This window comes from Pipistrellus hanaki (assembly GCF_964339955.1).
Source record: "Pipistrellus hanaki genome assembly, chromosome: 7".
NCBI classification, from domain to species: Eukaryota; Metazoa; Chordata; class Mammalia; order Chiroptera; family Vespertilionidae; genus Pipistrellus; species Pipistrellus hanaki.
In genome coordinates, this window is record NC_140509.1 from 81,840,855 (window position 1) to 81,859,061 (window position 18,207).

The 18,207-nt window shown below is 37.9% G+C and overlaps 1 protein-coding gene across 1 annotated transcript in view; it reads right to left on the minus strand.

The window, feature by feature from the left end:
• The window catches only part of SYNE1 (spectrin repeat containing nuclear envelope protein 1), a 359,148-nt gene that overhangs the window by 221,368 nt on the left and 119,573 nt on the right, over window positions 1-18,207 (minus strand). Inside the window, exons 30-39 of the mRNA XM_084890175.1 lie at window positions 16,551-16,718; window positions 14,564-14,734; window positions 13,582-13,722; window positions 10,648-10,808; window positions 8,546-8,696; window positions 5,159-5,386; window positions 4,651-4,749; window positions 2,563-2,750; window positions 1,829-1,952; window positions 779-945 (exon numbers count right to left, since the gene is read on the minus strand). Of these exons, the coding sequence (XP_084746301.1) occupies window positions 779-945; window positions 1,829-1,952; window positions 2,563-2,750; window positions 4,651-4,749; window positions 5,159-5,386; window positions 8,546-8,696; window positions 10,648-10,808; window positions 13,582-13,722; window positions 14,564-14,734; window positions 16,551-16,718 (1,598 nt within the window). The remainder of the gene's footprint in view (window positions 1-778; window positions 946-1,828; window positions 1,953-2,562; window positions 2,751-4,650; window positions 4,750-5,158; window positions 5,387-8,545; window positions 8,697-10,647; window positions 10,809-13,581; window positions 13,723-14,563; window positions 14,735-16,550; window positions 16,719-18,207) is intronic.

Here is an 18,207-nt window from a genome sequence, read left to right on the forward strand (position 1 = left end):
GATCCAGGGCTGCCCACCCCTTCACTGCCTCCACTTCTCCAACATCCCAGCTCATTGCTGCCTTAGGGCCATTGCTCTTTCTGCTCCCTCTGACCCTGTGATTTCCCCCCAAAGCACATGAGTCTGCTTTCTGCACAGTGTTCAGATCTGCATCAGACGTCAGGTCCCCGGGGGCTGTGCTGGACCTACAGTGCCCCCATGTTACCCTATGCTGCTGTCTTCACATTACTTACCAACGGAAACAGCTTCACTCACTCATTTGTTTAGTTATATATTGATCCTCCCTCAGCCAGAGACAGGACTCTACCTGCCTTGCTTACTACTATATCCCCAGGACCCAGAAAGGGGCGTGGGATATGGTCAGGAATGAATCACTGCTTATGCAATAAATGAATCAGGTTGACTAATAATAGATGATTGGATGCCTTTGTTTAGACATATCATGAGAAACAAAGTTTTAATTACCATCTCTCTCCTGTACACGGTTTAAGCAGTAAATACTACAAACATGAGCAAACCTACTCTCTTTACTATAGTTCAACTAGTTTGATCATTTGCCCTGATTCTGAGACTAAAATTTTGAATTGAGGTTCATCAGAAAAGCCAATATTTGAGTGCTTTGATTTTTACAATGGCAAATAATGTGGTTATCTACCCTTCTATAATTATCCTGTGAATAGTTGGATTAAATAAAAGTAAACAAAACTATGTTTTCTTAGTGTATACACTCATCATTTTAAAAAATGAACAATATTAGAATGTTTTATAAAACCCCAACCTTTTGCTAAGTTTCTCTGGCAAAACTCTCCATCTCTCATCCAACTGTTCCAAGTGCAGTTTCATAATTTTCACGTCATCTTTGGAGGCCACCGAAAACAGTGATTCCTTCAGTTGCAAAAGGTTGCTGTAGACAGAGGCCTGGGATACAACTTCACTTTGCAGAGCCTGCCGAACACAGAATATGTTATAGATCTCATCCAGCATGATTGACAAGGAAAGACCGCATGACACAGGAGTTTGTTATCCAAAGGCTCAGCGTTCTCGCAAAAATGGAGGCTACTGGGACTAAACTATAGAAAGTTTTATTCCTTAATTTAGAAATGAACCCATTTCATCTCTAAACCAACATTTAAAAGGCTACTGAAACTGGAATTAATTTTCCAGGGTCTGAGTTACGGTGTTAGGCACATTTAGATGCTCTAGAATTTCTTTCAGGATGAAGAAACTGAGCAGGCGAAGAGAATCAAAGGAGAGGTACTGCTAAAGAGAAAATGCATGCCTAACAATAACAGAGATGCAAATCTAGGTCACAGGGATGTGGTCTCCCTCTGTTCAGAGACAATTCGGGCCAAATTGGGGAGCTTAAGGGCTCTTCATTTTACTGTCATGCGGCTGAACCACTGTTGTTGTTTTGTTTGTTTGTTTGTTTGTTTGTTTGTTTATTTTGTTTAATATTTCATCAGACAATAAATCTCTTAGGTCTATGAGGGGTGCATATGTTGTGGTTCCCACCTAATAACAGATAAACACGCATATACAGTAGATAGCTAACCACATAGCATGGTGTTAACTGGGATGATAGGTATACCATGGCACATGGTAGGTGCTTGTCAAAATGTTTTATCCTCCTCTCTATAATAACATCATCACATCGGCCATCACCAACTTCACCAACACATTCTTTCAGGTGTGGGTGGTTCTCGTGGGATGACGAAACCAAAGCAAGACGTTAAGTTGGCCGGAGGGCTTGTGTTTGCTCTTGTTTTTCGATGCAACCACCACAGAGTCTGTTGTTCCTCTCCCCAACCCCCCACTTCCTGGAGCTTGCCTGTGTTAATTGAAGTTCACTCTCCACTCTGGCCCTGTCGGCAGTGATGTCCACTTCTGGGGAACTGGCGATGGCTTCGCACCGCTCCAGCCAGGTCAGAAAGGTCGACAGTTCTTTCTCCAGCCTAAAGACAGAAGGGACATGAAGCAAATGCATCCCAAATTAGCGTATCAAAAAGCGAGGCCTTTCTAAAGTTGGAGGGTCCAACACTAAGCAATACAAATAATACAACGTTGGTTATCTTATTCCTAGACGTGAAGGTGAAAATACCACTCCTCTCATATTCACATATGTACTCACACATATTCTATATGTGTGTAATATGGAAAGATACTTGTACCTGGTACATCCTTATTCACACCCATGTTAAACACATGACTTGGCATGTTTTACATCTGGGGTGATTATTGCCCATCACTTAGAGAACAGTTGGCCTGAAATTTCCTATTTGAGTATGGCTATGCCCAGCCAGTGTGGCTCAGTGGTTGAGTGTTGTCCCATGCACCAAGAGGCTGCCGCTATGATTCCCCTTCAGAGCACATGCCTGAGTTGCAGGCTCAATCCCCAGTAAGGGGTATGCAAGAGGCAGCTGATGGATGATTCCCTCTTATTGTTGATGTTTCTACCTCTCTCTCCCTCTCCTTTCCTCCCTCTCTAAAGTGAATATAAACATATTTTTATAAAGAGTGGCTATTAACACCCAGGTGGCCAACTGGGGAAGGAAGGCTGCTCACCGCTGCCAGTGGGCCAGCAGGCTCTCCAGCGCTGTCTGTCTCTCCTTCGCCCGGCTCAGCAGCCCCTGGTATCTCTGCTGCAGGGCCCCGGCCTCCTGGACGGCACCGCCTCTGCTCACGACCTTCTGGGCACTGGCAGAGAGCGCGGCCAAAGCACTGCTCAGGGACTCCAGGGCCTGGCAGAGATCCTGGGAGGGGGTGAGAGGAGGGCCATGAGAGCAGAGAAACGAGGCCACCATTTTCCTCTGACAGCCATTCCCACCAAAACTGTCCCCTCATTCATCACACACGACAATGGCGCTGAAAATGGCCTGACCATAATTTCCAGTGACACAGAGTGGGAGAGAGGAGAGCTATTTCATGAATGCAGGAATGAAAATGAAAACAGGGCGACGATTGCCCCAATAAAACTATGCTGTTGTATATCAGAATAATGTCTACTTTTCCTTAACAAGCCAGATAATCTATGAAAATTATTATTCATTTTATGTGAAATTTATCTAAAAACTCTATTCCAAATTTCAAGTGCTGTATGTAACATGCAGTAATTTCTATAAAAATATATTGGAAGAGTCCAGCTGACATAGCTGTTATCTTTCATGCATATGATTATCTATAATAATAAAAGCATAATATACTAATTAGACTGTCAGCCAAATGACCTTCCAGACATCATTCTGGATGAAGCTACAGCAGCGGGGTCTGAGGCAGAGCTGGTTAGGGGAGATCAGGCAGGTAGGAAAGTGGTTAGGGGTGATGAGGCAGGCAAGCAGAGGCAATTGGGGCGATCAGGCAGGCAGGTGAGTTGTTAGAGGTGATCAGGCAGGCAGGCCAGTGGTTAGGAGTCAGCAGTCCCAGATTGCGCAGAGATCAGGCCTAAACTGACAGTCAGACATCCCTTGAGGGGTCCTGGATTGTGAGAGGGTACAGGCCAGGCTGAAGGACCCCCCCTCCCAATGCATGAATTTTGTGCACTGGGCCTAGTTATGATAATAACCATCCTCAGAATATGGAAGGTACTATGAAAATCAGAAAATCAAGACAGGGGAAAATAACTGGCTTCAGAAATCTAAATTTTAAACAAAATAGAATATTATCTTTTCTGGTAGTAGACTTAGTTGTCTATTAAAATAATTCCATGAAATTCAATTAACTTAATTTTCCTCATTTGGGGGGTATTTTAAAAAAAAATGACTTCAGTAACACTTCAATAAAGCACATTCTTATTATAACAATCCCAATGATGTCACTTCCCCTCCTTTTTCCAGAAGTGCCTGTGCCAGTTGTCTGCTTTCTGTCCCTGCAGCCCTTTCCTGTATGTGTGTATGTGTGCGTACACATGCACATGTAACAGGGAAAACATACACTTTTTTGTTTATTAATTAACAGCTGTTTCATTTTACTATTTCTTTGTGCCTTGATGTCCCTCCTTTGCTCCTTCCCCCGAATTCTGCCAGAAGCATCTGCTGTTCCTTTGAAAAACATCTCACAATGGTCACCAGCTCAGGGACCGGACCAAAAATGCTAGTCACTGCGAACAGGTGAGCGGGGACATGGTCTTTGCACATTTGAGTCTAGCGGGTTAAAATCTGAAATCTGCTCTGCTCGTGTATTTTCTTTCTGCACACTTTATTTTTATAATGGGTAGCAGGACTTACTAAAGCTATAATATGAAAAAGTTACATGTTCTAATTAAGAGAGAGAAAGACTTTTTTTCTGGAACAAAGTAGGTAATTTTTAAAATTTAATTTAATTTTCCCATCATCTCTTATCCCCTCCCTGTCCTCTACCACCTGCACCCACCCCCTCTACCCCTGCAATCAACACACTGTTGACATGTCCATGAAGAGAGAGAAATATATATTAAATGGCTACTTCTTTAGCATACATTTTAATGAAACTTACTTGCATGCTTGTATTTCTTGTGTCATATGAAGTAAATATGCTGGATCTATATCATTCCTTGTATAACATAAACATTTAAAATTTTTTAACTCTCATAAAATGTTTACTATATTTCCTTTTCAAGCAGGAATTACCAAGTTTCCGAGTTTATAAATAAGCAGAAATGTTGAAGCATGCTCTTACCATATGCTCTTGGAGAGCTTTGTATGTCTCTGTAGCTGAAGAACATATTTTAATTGGATCAGCAAGTTTATCTTCAAATTCAGACACAGATTGCTGGACCTAAAACATTGGTGAAATATCAAAATAATGATGGAAAAAATACACATCAAGATGAGAATGGTTACTGGGGAAGCAGCATGCCTATCATTTTTGGATAACTTTCAATGTGTTGATAAAATACGTTTAAAAAAATCTAAAATGAATGTGTCCTATTATTTCAAATAAATATGAATAAGTCTTAATGCCTATCTGAACACAATATATAATGACATTTTTTATTTCCTCAAAATGTGCCATATAAATAGTTATAAACTTAAGCATCATGGACAACTTGGTAAATACAATAATTGGCAAATTGTGTCGTTTCCTTATTCCACTATTTCTGGACTCTATTGCATTGCCTTCTATTGCATTGACTATAAATGCAATGTGAAACAGGGCACTGTGGTATGTATGGACCAATTCTTACCTTTCTGAGATTCTCTTCAAACTTCTGCTGCTGAGAGACATGTCCCAGGATTGTTCCTTCCAGACCCTGTGCGTGCTCTCGAAGTTCTTCCCAGTATCTCCTTAGTTGTGTCAACTTGGCCTTGATTCGGGCTGACTCTCCGGTGGTAATAAACTGGGCAAAAGACTGCGCTTCTTCTTCCAGTCCTGTGATGCTGCCGATCTTACTTTCTATTTCCTGAATCGTGACCTAGTATTCAAAAACGAGAAAAATGACAACGCAGGCTGAGCAAGCTTGCCTTCCTGAAATGATACAAATATTGCAGAGAGAAAACGGATATTTCAATGTAGTGGGGTCATCAGAGAGCAGCTATGAACAAACCCCATGTGTTTGCCGACCTCGTTTTTGGAGGATAGATATGCAGATTGAGTCTGAAATATACATGGGTGTTTGTGCTCGCTGGATGGAGAATAAAGAGAAGTACCCGTGTTTCCCCGAAAATAAGACATCCTCCGAAAATAAGACCTAGCGCATGGAAAAATAAGACATCCTCCGAAAATAAGACCTAGCGCAACTTTGGGAGAAAAAATTAATATAAGACACTGTCTTATTTTTGGGGAAACAGGGCAGCTACTCCCGCCTGCAGTGATGTAGGCAGGGAGATGTCCCTAGAACTCTTACACTATCTCTGAAGGTATCTGGAATTCCCTGCTTACCTATGAATCAGTGTTTTAACCAACTGATCTGAGAAAAAGTGTGCTCCAATCATTCATAGGCATGTTAACATTGACATTCGCTTAATTTTCCTAAAATGTAGTTGAGTATTTCATATTTGACCAAACTACAAGCTTATCTGATTCCACTGTGACCTAAACCCAGTCTTTTCACATTTATCATCTATCCTTTATGCCAAAATAAAATGCAGTATTTTAATCACTTGGCCCCCACCCTCAGGGACTGACTCAGTAGGGCTAATGTGGAGCCAAGTCTTTGCAATTCTAACAATTCCTCAGGTGATGCCTCTACTGCTGACCCTGCTTTACTCACTAGCTATGGGCTCGACAGCACAGCACCTACTCATAACAATTTCAATTGGGGGCATTTCATGTATTATGTAACACCTGAAAAGTACTGAGAGCCATCAAGGATGCGCGTGCATATGTGACAGGAAGTGTCTATCTGTCTCTCATAAACGTAGAGGCTTATTAATGTAGAAGATAATGAAAATTATTTCTCTGAGAAAAAGAGCCAAACCGTTCAGTCAAAATAAAGCAACACCCCCCCCCCCAATCTGTTTCAAATCATTTAAATGAAAAATACTGTTTCCCTAGAAAAAATAATGTGACTTATGCTTAAATGAGAAAGCATAGAGATAATTTCTGTCTAGATAAGGCAAATCAGAAATAGCTAGTGTGAGTATATTACTTATTTTATTTTCCATATGCATGACCGCAATGGCATACTTGATAGGTATATGTTGTTTGAGCATAAATACAATTCTTCCTTTGTTTTACTGTTTATAAATGACATTTTTAAAGAAAAATTACTCATAGATTTAACAAATATATATTGAGTGTTTCCTAGGAGTTAATAATTGTTGTAGGTGTTTGCAACACCTCAACGAAACAATTTTTGTTGTATTTTCTTAGTGTAATACATGTCATCAGCAAACTCATATAGGCAAACTACATAATCCAGAGTGAGAAGATATAAGATGAACCCAACATATGTTCTTGTCACCTGTAGATGATCAATTAGGAATAAGAAATAAGTCCATTCAGAATAGCATGTATTGAAAACCAAAAGTGGGCTTATAGATAAGTATCTTCACAACTATGCAATGTTATGAATTAGTTTTAACCTGAGGTTGTTTTCAATGGAAAACATGGCAAATAAGGCCATATTTTTACTATTTCCTATCATTTAATTCTACGTGGAAATAGAACATGAACCTACCAGCCCAGATTCCACACTAAAGTGCATCTCACTCTATCTTTGATTATTTCTAGCAAATGATTTTCTTGCTTCTTATATTCATTTAATACATTTTAAAATAGTTTCCAAAATGCCACATTGGAATGTTAAAATGTATTTCTAGGCTGATCCCAAGAAAATCCACAAGAGAATGTTTATATTTTTAAAAATAAAATATGTAATTGTTTTGTTTTCTAGAGTAACAACATAATGATGTTTGGTAAAAGTGATATATTTCCAAAGTCCCAGTACTAAGGTTAAATAATAGTGAAAAGAGTGAATAGGAAGCATAAGCAAATTAGAAAGTGTATGTTAAAGTTTTTGGAAAGAACAATTTGAGACAAAACTATTTAAGTGTGTTATTCCTTGTTTTCTCAGAATTTAGCAAAGACGATTAAATGACAACATTGCAAAAATAGTTTTAAAGAGTAAACATATTCCATGAATATTCTTAATGGCTTACCATCTGCTTTTTTCTTATATTCCACCCAACATATAAGCATACTTGTACATACCAGGCTGCATGTAGCCTCAGTTGCATAAGACATGTGATAAGCCAGGATGATCTGCACAGCATGTAAGCCAAGTTAAGCAAGATTGCACCCTCCCACCGTGCACATGGCTATGACTCGTTCTGAGTCATATTGTGAAATGTTCCCTCACCTTGGTATCCATTGCTCTATATTTAATTGAATGAAATGTCAGAGGGTTTTCCCTTTCCAATAAAATGGGCTGAGATAGAAAAAGAAGGGGCTGAATTTTAAAAACGTGATGTGTAAAAATTGCATATAAAAATGAGAAACAGACTCTCAGAATTCATTACGTTCAGCCCATCTCTTTCTTAAACTATTTGAATGGAGTGAACAATGGCAGTCTATGCACATGGGTAGTTTGGAGTTGAGGACCTCAGATATTACAGAGTCTATCTAGTCCAGGCCCTGAAAATCATCATAAACGAAAGAATAGGAGTGATGGATCTGATTGCTTCACGTAAAGAAAGTAACTTTTCCTCCTTGTGGTCTGTGAGGGTAAATAGCACTAACTCTTGAACTAGACATTTGGGATAATTCTTGTAAGCACAGTTGTAGACGAAGAATACAGATCATGCTGTATAAATGAATCAACAGAGCACTCCAATGGGGTCAATTCAAAATCAAGGAAAAGCATAATGTAACCATAAAATCATTTTAATGGTGTTGCACACAATATTAACTTTGGATGCTTAAGTCAGACAACATTAATACATAATTCCATCTCTAAACGGTTGCCTGGTATCAATCAAGACCTCTTAGCTCAGCAATCTGTGTGAATTTAATTTTTAATAGAGTCACATAGCAAGGAAATATTTGTTCTGGGGCCAAAGAGCATTGGATAAAATGCAAGAAAGGAGTTTTTAAAAGCTAGACATGGATTATAAACGTGTGAGCAGGTCACCTTGATTTGGTTGATTTGCATGTCCGTGGCAGATGACGAAGTTTCCAAGGCAATGAGTTCTTTTTCTTTCTCAGTTATCCAGACGGACAGGGTCTCAAAATTATTGCCAAAATGATCCCACTTGTTTTTCACCATTTCCATGGTTTTAATACTAAAATTAACCAAATTAAGTAAATAAAATGCAGTATTTTAAGAAAGAACAGCAATACATTTTCCTTTAAATTGCTCTGTAAAAAGATACGTTAAGACATTTTTGACCATATCATCATTGAAACTACTGGGACAGGGAAAAACTGCACATTTCATCTGACTAGTTGTCAATTCTCGTCTTCCTATCTCCTCTGAGAATGAGGATTTAACAAACTACACCATGCTATGAATAGAACTGTGCTTCAAACATAATATCTTGGGGTTCAAGGGGGGTTGGATACAGGTGTAGTCGACTTAAATGGTTGCCAGGACTTATTTAAATAAACTGCCTGCATACCTAGTGCACATGGTTTGCAGCTGTCCTACTTTTGTGGGCACAGTCCTCCTGCTTAGTGATGCTTTATGCTCCAGAATCCTTACAAAATGCATCTTTATGAATTAAGGTTGAGCTTGTAACTTGAATTCCATGTTGACCGGCAGGAACTGTTCTATCATTGAAGCTAAGTCTTCAATCTATAATCTATAATAACTTCAGCTAATTCTCTGGGGTCTCTACAGTCTTGATTCCAAAATACTTTTATAAATCTTTGTACATGAGCACCCTAAATGCTTTTAGACAACTGGGGCTTTATTTGTAATAAATCTAATGAGTACAATTTAGCTGTAGATTTGTAGTTTGTATTAGCTATGCATATGTACCCATGTGATTATGGCTTTCAATTTAGAAAAGGAGTAAGAAACTTATAGTCTATCATGGCACTGGTAAGTCCTTTGCTTTAAAAAAAAAAAAAAAAAAAGTGAAAGAATTTTCCTGTTTACCGAAAGGCACTTGAAGACATCAAGAAAAAAATACAATGACATCATTGATTGTCCAATTAAAGAATATTGCAGTCTCAAGTCTATACCCTGAATGTACCTAATGTTCTTATCAGTACAGGAAATACAAGCTACCTTATATTGCACATTTCTAAATGAAGATGGATTCAAATGGACATTCCTCATAAAAGTAGCTTCCTTCCTATTATTCTCCAAGTTTGACTTTTTCCATGCTTTGATGGATAGCATTTAATATTTAACATTTTCAAAGTTTAAATTCATAATAATTTTCTCTAAATATATTATTTAACAACCTTAAAGTTTAGGCAATGTACAATCTTCATGTCAGGGTGCTAAGAGTATAAAAACACATTTTACATTTAAAAATCCATCTTAGAAATTGTGTCCTCTACCTTAAGGATGTGTCAGTGATTTGCCACTAAATAACTTTTAAAATAGGGATGTTCAGCCATATTGTTTTGAGGAACATTGGCCATATTCTCCTGTTTATTCCCTCCAAAGTTTTGTCTGTACATTTTGTACGTGACAGGATACCATAGGCCAAACTATTCTTTCTTTCTTTTTATAGGTGAACATATATTAAATGGTTAAATATAAAACAGACTTTTAAAATTTATGTTTGGAAATAGAATATCAATCAGTGGATTTTAATTACTGAGGCACCGTTGACAAGCTCTGTGAGCTCAGAGATGAAGACCTTTGGACTATATCTCATGTATTTTGGCCCAGAACCTACACAACCAAAATATCTCCTCTTCCCTGTCACTGGTGACCACAGCATAATACAGTAAACATTTATTTTCAATATCGGTTCCTTTTTGAGGTTCTCTCTCCAATGTATAAAGGCCACAGACTTTAACAGATATGGCTTTTTTTCACAAACAAAACCCGTTTACGAAGCAAAAACCACATCCCTGGTATTTTTCTGCTGAGTTAGAGATGCTGGCTTCTGTGTTGGTGGTACTGTCTTTTGAATTGGGAGTTGCTCCCTCAAAACATGCTGAACTACACAGACACTTCAAGATTCATCAAGAATGTGAGGAATACAATATACAGGAAAGAGTGAATGGAATTTAATCTCAGAGACGGAAGTTTAGGGCGAGTCAAGCACATACTCTTCTTCGAGGGTGTCTTCTAACTTTTTGACTTGTTCTTTGATCGACTTGGCCTGCTGCTGGAGCAGCTGCTTGTTCTTGGGCCCAAGCGGTATCTCTGAAGCTTCCTTCACAAGGTTCTCAGCCTGGACTGCAATGCCTTCTGTCCGCTTTGAAAACTCCTAGGAAAGTATATCAGAATTGTTAGGAAGGCGACTTCTAAACTCTGCCTTCAAATAAACTGCATATATGTACTGCAGAGTCTCCCCAGATTCAATGGATGGGTAGATTCATACATGCATGTGTATTAGCATATTATATGCTGAGCCAAAAAAACAGATGTGTTTTTATAATGACCAGAATAGACTTTGCTATTTTCATTTTATATACACAACCACACACACACACACACACACACACACACACACACCCCTTCATAGTAATCCAATAATTCTCACAAAAACATTTTTTCATTGTTTCCTGGTTTAGGTTGATTGTTTAGAATTCTGAGCTGCATTATAATAATTAACTTATTCACAAATATGTTAGTTTATCACAGGCCATTTCAGAATAATAAGGACAATCAATAGTGATTTATTCTTTTCAATCATAGAGATAATAAATGTCCAGGAAAATAAATATCAATCTTGGTTTATTTAATTGAAGACTATCTGAGTCAATACAGAGTACCACTATTATATATATATATATATATATATATATATATATATATATATATATAAAAGCCTAACATGCACAGTGTCCCCTGGGGAGTTTGACCAGGAGTTTGATCACTTGCTATGATGTGTGCTGACCACTAGGGGAGAGCACAGAACAAAGGAAGGCCCCTGCTGGCAGCCAGAAGGCCCCAATCAGCCCTGATTGCTGGCCAGCCTAGGTTTCCTACCTGCACACGAGTTTTGTGCACTGAACCTCTAGTTTACTATAAAGAAGCATTTTGTTAACTAGTTCTCTGAAAAGAGATATAATTGAAGGTTAATGGTGTTGAACTTACTTTCTATACATCCACATACCACATGGTGGAAAGAATAAAAGTTTTGCAACTGTCACACCTGGACCAGAATCTTGGCTTTGATCATTACTAGTTGTTGAATTTTGGTGAATTACTTTCCAGGTTCTGGCTCTTTTGTATGAAATGCCATGATGCTCTTCTTGTAGGTTATTGTCAGCATTTAATTAGCGACTTTATTTTTACTATCTCCAGTACCTGAAACTCTGGCAAATACCCATTATAATTTCTTTATGTCTCTCGTGTACAATTGAGGACAAAATAGTTTATAAAATTCACACAATGATTTTCAGTAATGTGAACTTACTTTAATTCAAAAACTAGTTTAATATATTTGAGGCACTGGTTAATTTTAGTGGTTATCTGAACTTTTTCTACAAGGGACAATATTGAGTGAAAAAAAATTAATCTCAGTTTTTTCACGAAAGAGAATCTCACAGAAGGTTTAAATTTTCATCACAAACAACCGTTTACTGAGTAGGTAATGTGAAAACCTAATGTCAATAATGTTTTAAAATCAGATTTCTAATAGCCATCTTTTCCCACAGAGCATCTCCCAGAATTATTACATAAGGCCATATAAGATAGAATTACTGCATAATCCTATCATAACTTCACATTTGAAAAGCTTAATGTCCTCATAGAAATATCAACATTATTTCAGAGAAGTGTACGAATTTTGTGCACCAGACCTCTAGTATATTTAAAATTTTGCTAATGTCACAATTCTGAATTCTAAGCTTATAACCACTTACTGCACTACTGATATATGTGAGCTTAGTTATTGAAGATTCAGAAGTAAAAAAAAAAAAAATTGTTTTTTTTCTCCCTTAATGTTTCCAAGAACCAAGGAAAAACCATGGATAAAGTAAAGTTATGCTTGAAATTGTTTATATGCATTTAGTCTCAGAACCTGTTGTAAGAGGTATATGTCTGGAGCAAGCACAACACAAAGGAATCCAAAGAACAGAATGGTGTTGACAAAGAGTAAATAAAACAAAAGTAGAATAACATTGCCAGGCTTTCTATCCACATCCTAAGGAGCCGATGTGAGCGTGGCAGCAGGGTGTAGCAGGAAAGAAAGGACTCTGGCATCAGAAAGGCCTGGAGTTGCAACCAGGCTCTGTCCTCCACCAGTCATGTGACCTTGAGCCACATAAGTCTCCGAATTTTCTGTAACTCACCAGCAAGCCCTTGTTGTGAAGGTTAAACATGATATTCTATGAACACCCTCCCACATACTGGCAGACAGAAAGCACTCAAGTTCCTTAGCACAACCACTCCAGGGCTACAACTGGAATGAAGGCCGTGTTAACAACATCAAGTGAGCAAAGAAATAGAGAACAATTATCCTAGCTTGGAAGTGCTTGCACAGCAGCATCTGTAAACAATTAGTAAAAGTGTCCCAATTTTATAATGAAAAATATCACTGCCTGCAGGAAATTTTTATTGCATTTATTTATTAGGAAACTATTTCCTACTTTAATGAAAACTGTCTCTCAGTTCTTGATATTTAAATCTTATTTATGGCCAAGACCGGTTTGGCTCAATGGATAGAGCGTCGGCTTGGGGACTGAAGGGACCCGGGTTCGATTCTGGTCAAGGGCATGTACCTTGGTTGCAGGCATATCCCCAGTGGGGGGTGTGCAGGAGGCGGCTGATCGATGGCTCTCTCTCATCGATGTTTCTAACTCTCTATCTCTCTCTCTTCCTCTCTGTACAAAATCAATAAAATATATTAAATAAATCTTATTTATGTTTTAATTCCTCAGAGACACTTGACCAGGGTATTGAAGAGTGGATGATTAATAAACAATAAATACTGATTAATGCATCATTATAATGATTGGTAGCCACAGGGAGAGGTAACACAGTTTTTCTTCTGAATAATGAGTGCCAAGGGCCTCTGTGTCTTACTCATGTACCTTTGTCTGTTCCAGTTCTGAAGACAAACTCTCCAAACTGCTAAAACTCAAGAAGCGCTCGTGGCTGGAACCTGTTTGAAAAAGGTATCTGACCACTGTCTCTTTGTTGGTTTCAAATCGCTCCCATTTTCTTAATGTGACCTACATGTGAAAAAGTAAACAACATACCATGTTATGAATTATCAGAGTATGTCACAAAGTATTGTTCACATTCCTATTCATTGTCAGGCTGCCAACTTCTCGTTGACTCTGTTCAAATTTCACACATTATACTCAATAAAGACAATCCTAATGGCTTCTACAAAGGATTTCCCTTCTGAGTTTTAGTTCATCTACAAAAAGAGTGTGTGTGGACCAGGACTCTGAATTTTCTACCAGCTGTAACGTCCTGTGCATCTAAGGATATTACTTAAAATGTAGATAAAGGACAAAGGAAAGGAAAGCCTCCCAGATTCTATAAAGAAAGAAAAGTAAGGAGGGAAGGAAGGAAGGAAGGAAGGAAGGAAGGAAGGAAGGAAGGAAGGAAGGAAGGAAGGAAGGAAGGAAGGAAGGAAGGGGAGAATGGAAGAGAGAAGGGACAGAGGGAATCTGCAGTGAGCAGGTGGCAAAATTCAGAAACTTCATTTCAAGTAATATCCAAGATCACAATAAAGTACAATATAACCTTGTGGCTATTTGACTGCAGAAATGGAAAATAATTCAGAGTTAATTTCTAGATTCAGGCAAGTGTGAATTAAAACCCTGCCTCTATTGTAGATCACTGCTCTGTGACTTTGAGTCACGTGCTCAAATTCTTTCCTTTCTAAGCATCCACACTTGCAAAATGTGCTACTTATACTACCCATCTCATAAGGCTGGTGTGCTGCTTAAGTAGGTCGATAGCTAACACCATGAGGGAGCATCAGGGGCAAGCATCTTCTCCCGACAACAGGAGATGTAACTGTGACCGGGAGTTGCCTAGCCCTGGACTTCTGTCTCCTACCTGGATGCGGCGCTCTTGCCTCTCCCTGCTGTGCTCCAGGCCGTCCAGGGTGCTCTCCAGCTTCCACAGCTCCTCCTGCACCTGGCCCGGGAGCCCGCCTTCTCCCTGCCCGGCCTGCGCCATCTGCTGCTGCACGTCCCTCTTCTTTGCAGAGATTCTCTTTGTCGTTTGCTGGAAGCATTTGTTCAAGGTGGACATACATGTTACTCTCTAAGCCACTAGGCAGGGGCATCGCGGCCAAGCGTTAGGGGATATACCAAATGATAGGACCACACACGGCTTGGACCCAAACTCTATTTTAAAGTCAACGTGAACGGTGATAACGGCTATGAAGACTGTGCATTACTCAAAGATGGACATTACTTATAGATATTTTGTGTTTTTAACGGCAAACAACATAATTTGGTCTTGGTGTTTTGATTATGTGCAAAGTGAGACAACATTTAGCATTCTGTGCAATACTCCAGAAGGAATTTGGCAAAATCATTCCTTTGCCATGAGATTCTTCTAAAATAATTATTTGCTGCTTATACACATGAAGTCCTAACTCCATGTTTAAAAAATCATTTATGCTCTAAGAAATGCTAATATTAAGAAATGTAACTCTTGAGCACATTCAGAATGATTAATCTGCTGAGAAATCTGGGAAAGCCATGTTTTAAAATAAACTTTTTATTGAATTATACTGTACAAACAGAATGGTAGGCAAATTTCAAGTGTATGGCTCATGAATTTTCACAAATAAACACACATATAATCAAGCACTTGATCCAAGAAATGTGAAGTTTGAAAATATTAATGTAAATATTTACAATTTCATATTTCTCTGACTTAAATTGAAACCCAAACACAACTTTTACAATAATTGAACAATCTTATTACTAAGCATTAACTTTCCTGTACTCACAGTTTTTTATAATTATTAAATATATTCATAAAGCCTAAAAGCTGCCATTTTACATATATTTTTAGTTTAACTTTAATTTTTATACATTATATATATATATATATATATATATATATATATAATTAGCTAGCATTTGCCCTACATTAAGTTAGTTAGAATTTTGCTATTAAATATTTTACTTGAATTATACTTCCACTTATATTGAGTTTGATAAGTGACATTGATTAAACTTGCTGATTATCAATATACTAGAGGCCTGGTGCACAGAATCTTACACCGGTGGGGATCCTCAGCCTGGCCTACACCCTCTCACAATCCAGGACTCCTTGGGGGATGTCAGAGCACTTGTGCATGGATTCAGTGTGATCCCTGCAAGCACAGGGCCTCTAGCATGCATATAAGATCTTTAGTTAATCTCTTTCTACCCTCCCTCTCTCCCCTTCCTTCTGAGATTCATTAGTCTGTTCCATGTTTCCATGCCTTTTTATGGAGCATCTGCCCCCTGGTGGTCAGTACACCTCATAGCTACCAGTTGAATGGTTGAAAGGTCACATAGGCTTTTATATATATAACTGTACCAGAATGTCTTTATTTCAGTTCTAACCCTATAAAGCACACTCTCCTGAAAGGTCTGGTACTCCATGTAAGTCATAATTTCTCAAACTAAGATGCATTAAGAATTATAAATTGAAAAGTGAGATTTTTATATAATGACAAAACAATGTTCATCTCAAACAGAAAACAATTATCTCCATGCTTCCCATCTCAGTTATGAAACAGACAATTTGCAAACTGTTAAAGGTTTTTATAGCAAAATCAACTTTCCCTTCACAACATGTCTTGAACTTTTTGATATTATCAAATCACTCAGGCTGAGAATTTGTCTTGCAGAATCTTTCAAATATTTTATATTTAAGAGAGAGACCAAAAGTGCTTCCTTTTAACCATTCAGCTGGGTTCCTTCCTGCACACCCCTTCCCATTCCTTTGCTCTGACCCAGGTTTTGTGATACTCCTCTCTCTGGGATCAGTAATCAGCTGTCACCGTTGCACAAATGCACTGGGGAAAGGGCCATTCTACCTGGTGATGAAGAAGCAGCTGCTGCGCTTCAAACAGGTTTTCCGTGTCCAAGATCTTCTCCGCTTGCTCCTGGACTTCTTTAGAACCGGAAATTAACTCTTTGAGGGAACTCTTGACATTCTCTTTGTACTGGACACACTCCCCAAAATTGCTTAACATCTTTTCAACCTAGGTGATCATAAAAATATTATAAATCATATGCTCATGGAATCTTAATTTTTTAAAGAATATGTGTAAAGTCTTTCTCAACAACTTGAAATATATGCACAGATTACCTAATCTTTATTCTTTCAAATGTTTTAAAGCTTTTTTTATTATTATTAATAGCATATCACTTATGGAAGTTCCAAGTATCATTTGATATGGTGCTGCATGGCATATTAAAAACCTACTCAGCCTCAAAATCAAGGTAGGGTACTACAACTGCACATATTGTATATATTGTCTCCTGGATCCTTTTAATTTAAATCTTATAACTAAAATCAAATCATTAAAAAAAAAAGTGTGTTGTAAGAAAGTTTAGTGTATCCTATTTAAAGTAAGGAAATTTTTGTATAGAGGAAAAAGAGAAATAAAAGAGTATGTGTTTAAAATGTACTTCCAATATTTCAGGCAAAGCATCAATATAATTTTTAATTTTTGTGGTTCCTTAGTGGATTCTTTTCCTTGTCATTTTATTCATTTTTCAGCTTTGTCCTCTGCTATATAAGATGGGCCATCAAAGGTTTTGAATGGCTTATGTTCCAAAATTTGATTAATCCTATTGTTGTTTTTAATTTGTCAAAAATTCTTAAGAACACTATATGTTACATACCAAAATGATCACATAAAAATCAAATCACAAGCAGTTCAGAGTATTTTTATTTATGCAAATTCACTACTAGAGTCTTAAGAAGATCCACATGGATTAAAAATATAAAAGGTTAACTGGCCAACTGTTACATTAGAGACTGCGAGGGAAGAATTACAGATCTCCAGAATCAAGGCACTTTGTCCTCATTCAGTTGACCATTATTTTGTGCAAGTTAATTAGTGATTTTAAGGAAAATACTGATAACTATCTATCCTACTTCACATTCTTACATCACCTTCCGTGCACAAACCCATTAGACTTGTATGACCACCTGGTGAGTAAAAATATTCTAGCTGAGGGTGAAAGTAGCCCTATCAGAAATGAAGCAGATGGGTTTGTATGTTCTAATCTATAAAGGAATATAAACATTGAACGGTATACCAAGAAGTTTAAAATGAGTAGATTTGACCTAAAAGATCTTACTGGGTTGCAGACTAGACACTGAGTAGTTCATTACTGCCAGGCATCAGTTATGAGCATGTATTCTCATAACTGTATGAAGAACCCCAGAAGCAGGGTGATGTATTAAGTGCCATAGCTACAGTATTGCATTTGACTCTTGACATTACCTTTTGGCATACTGTTAGCCCTGTTTTACAATTAAGGAAAGCAAGGACCCAGAGATATGAAATGACAAGCTCAAGGGGTTACATATGTAATGTGGCACCGGAGTTAAATCCTAACTCTGGGTTTGTTTGACTCTCAAGCCTGACTTCTTAAACTGCATGATGTTCCTTAAACGGACTATAAAATAATGCTTTTATTAAGAGTAAGAAATTATGGGATCCATAAGCTTGGTAGTTC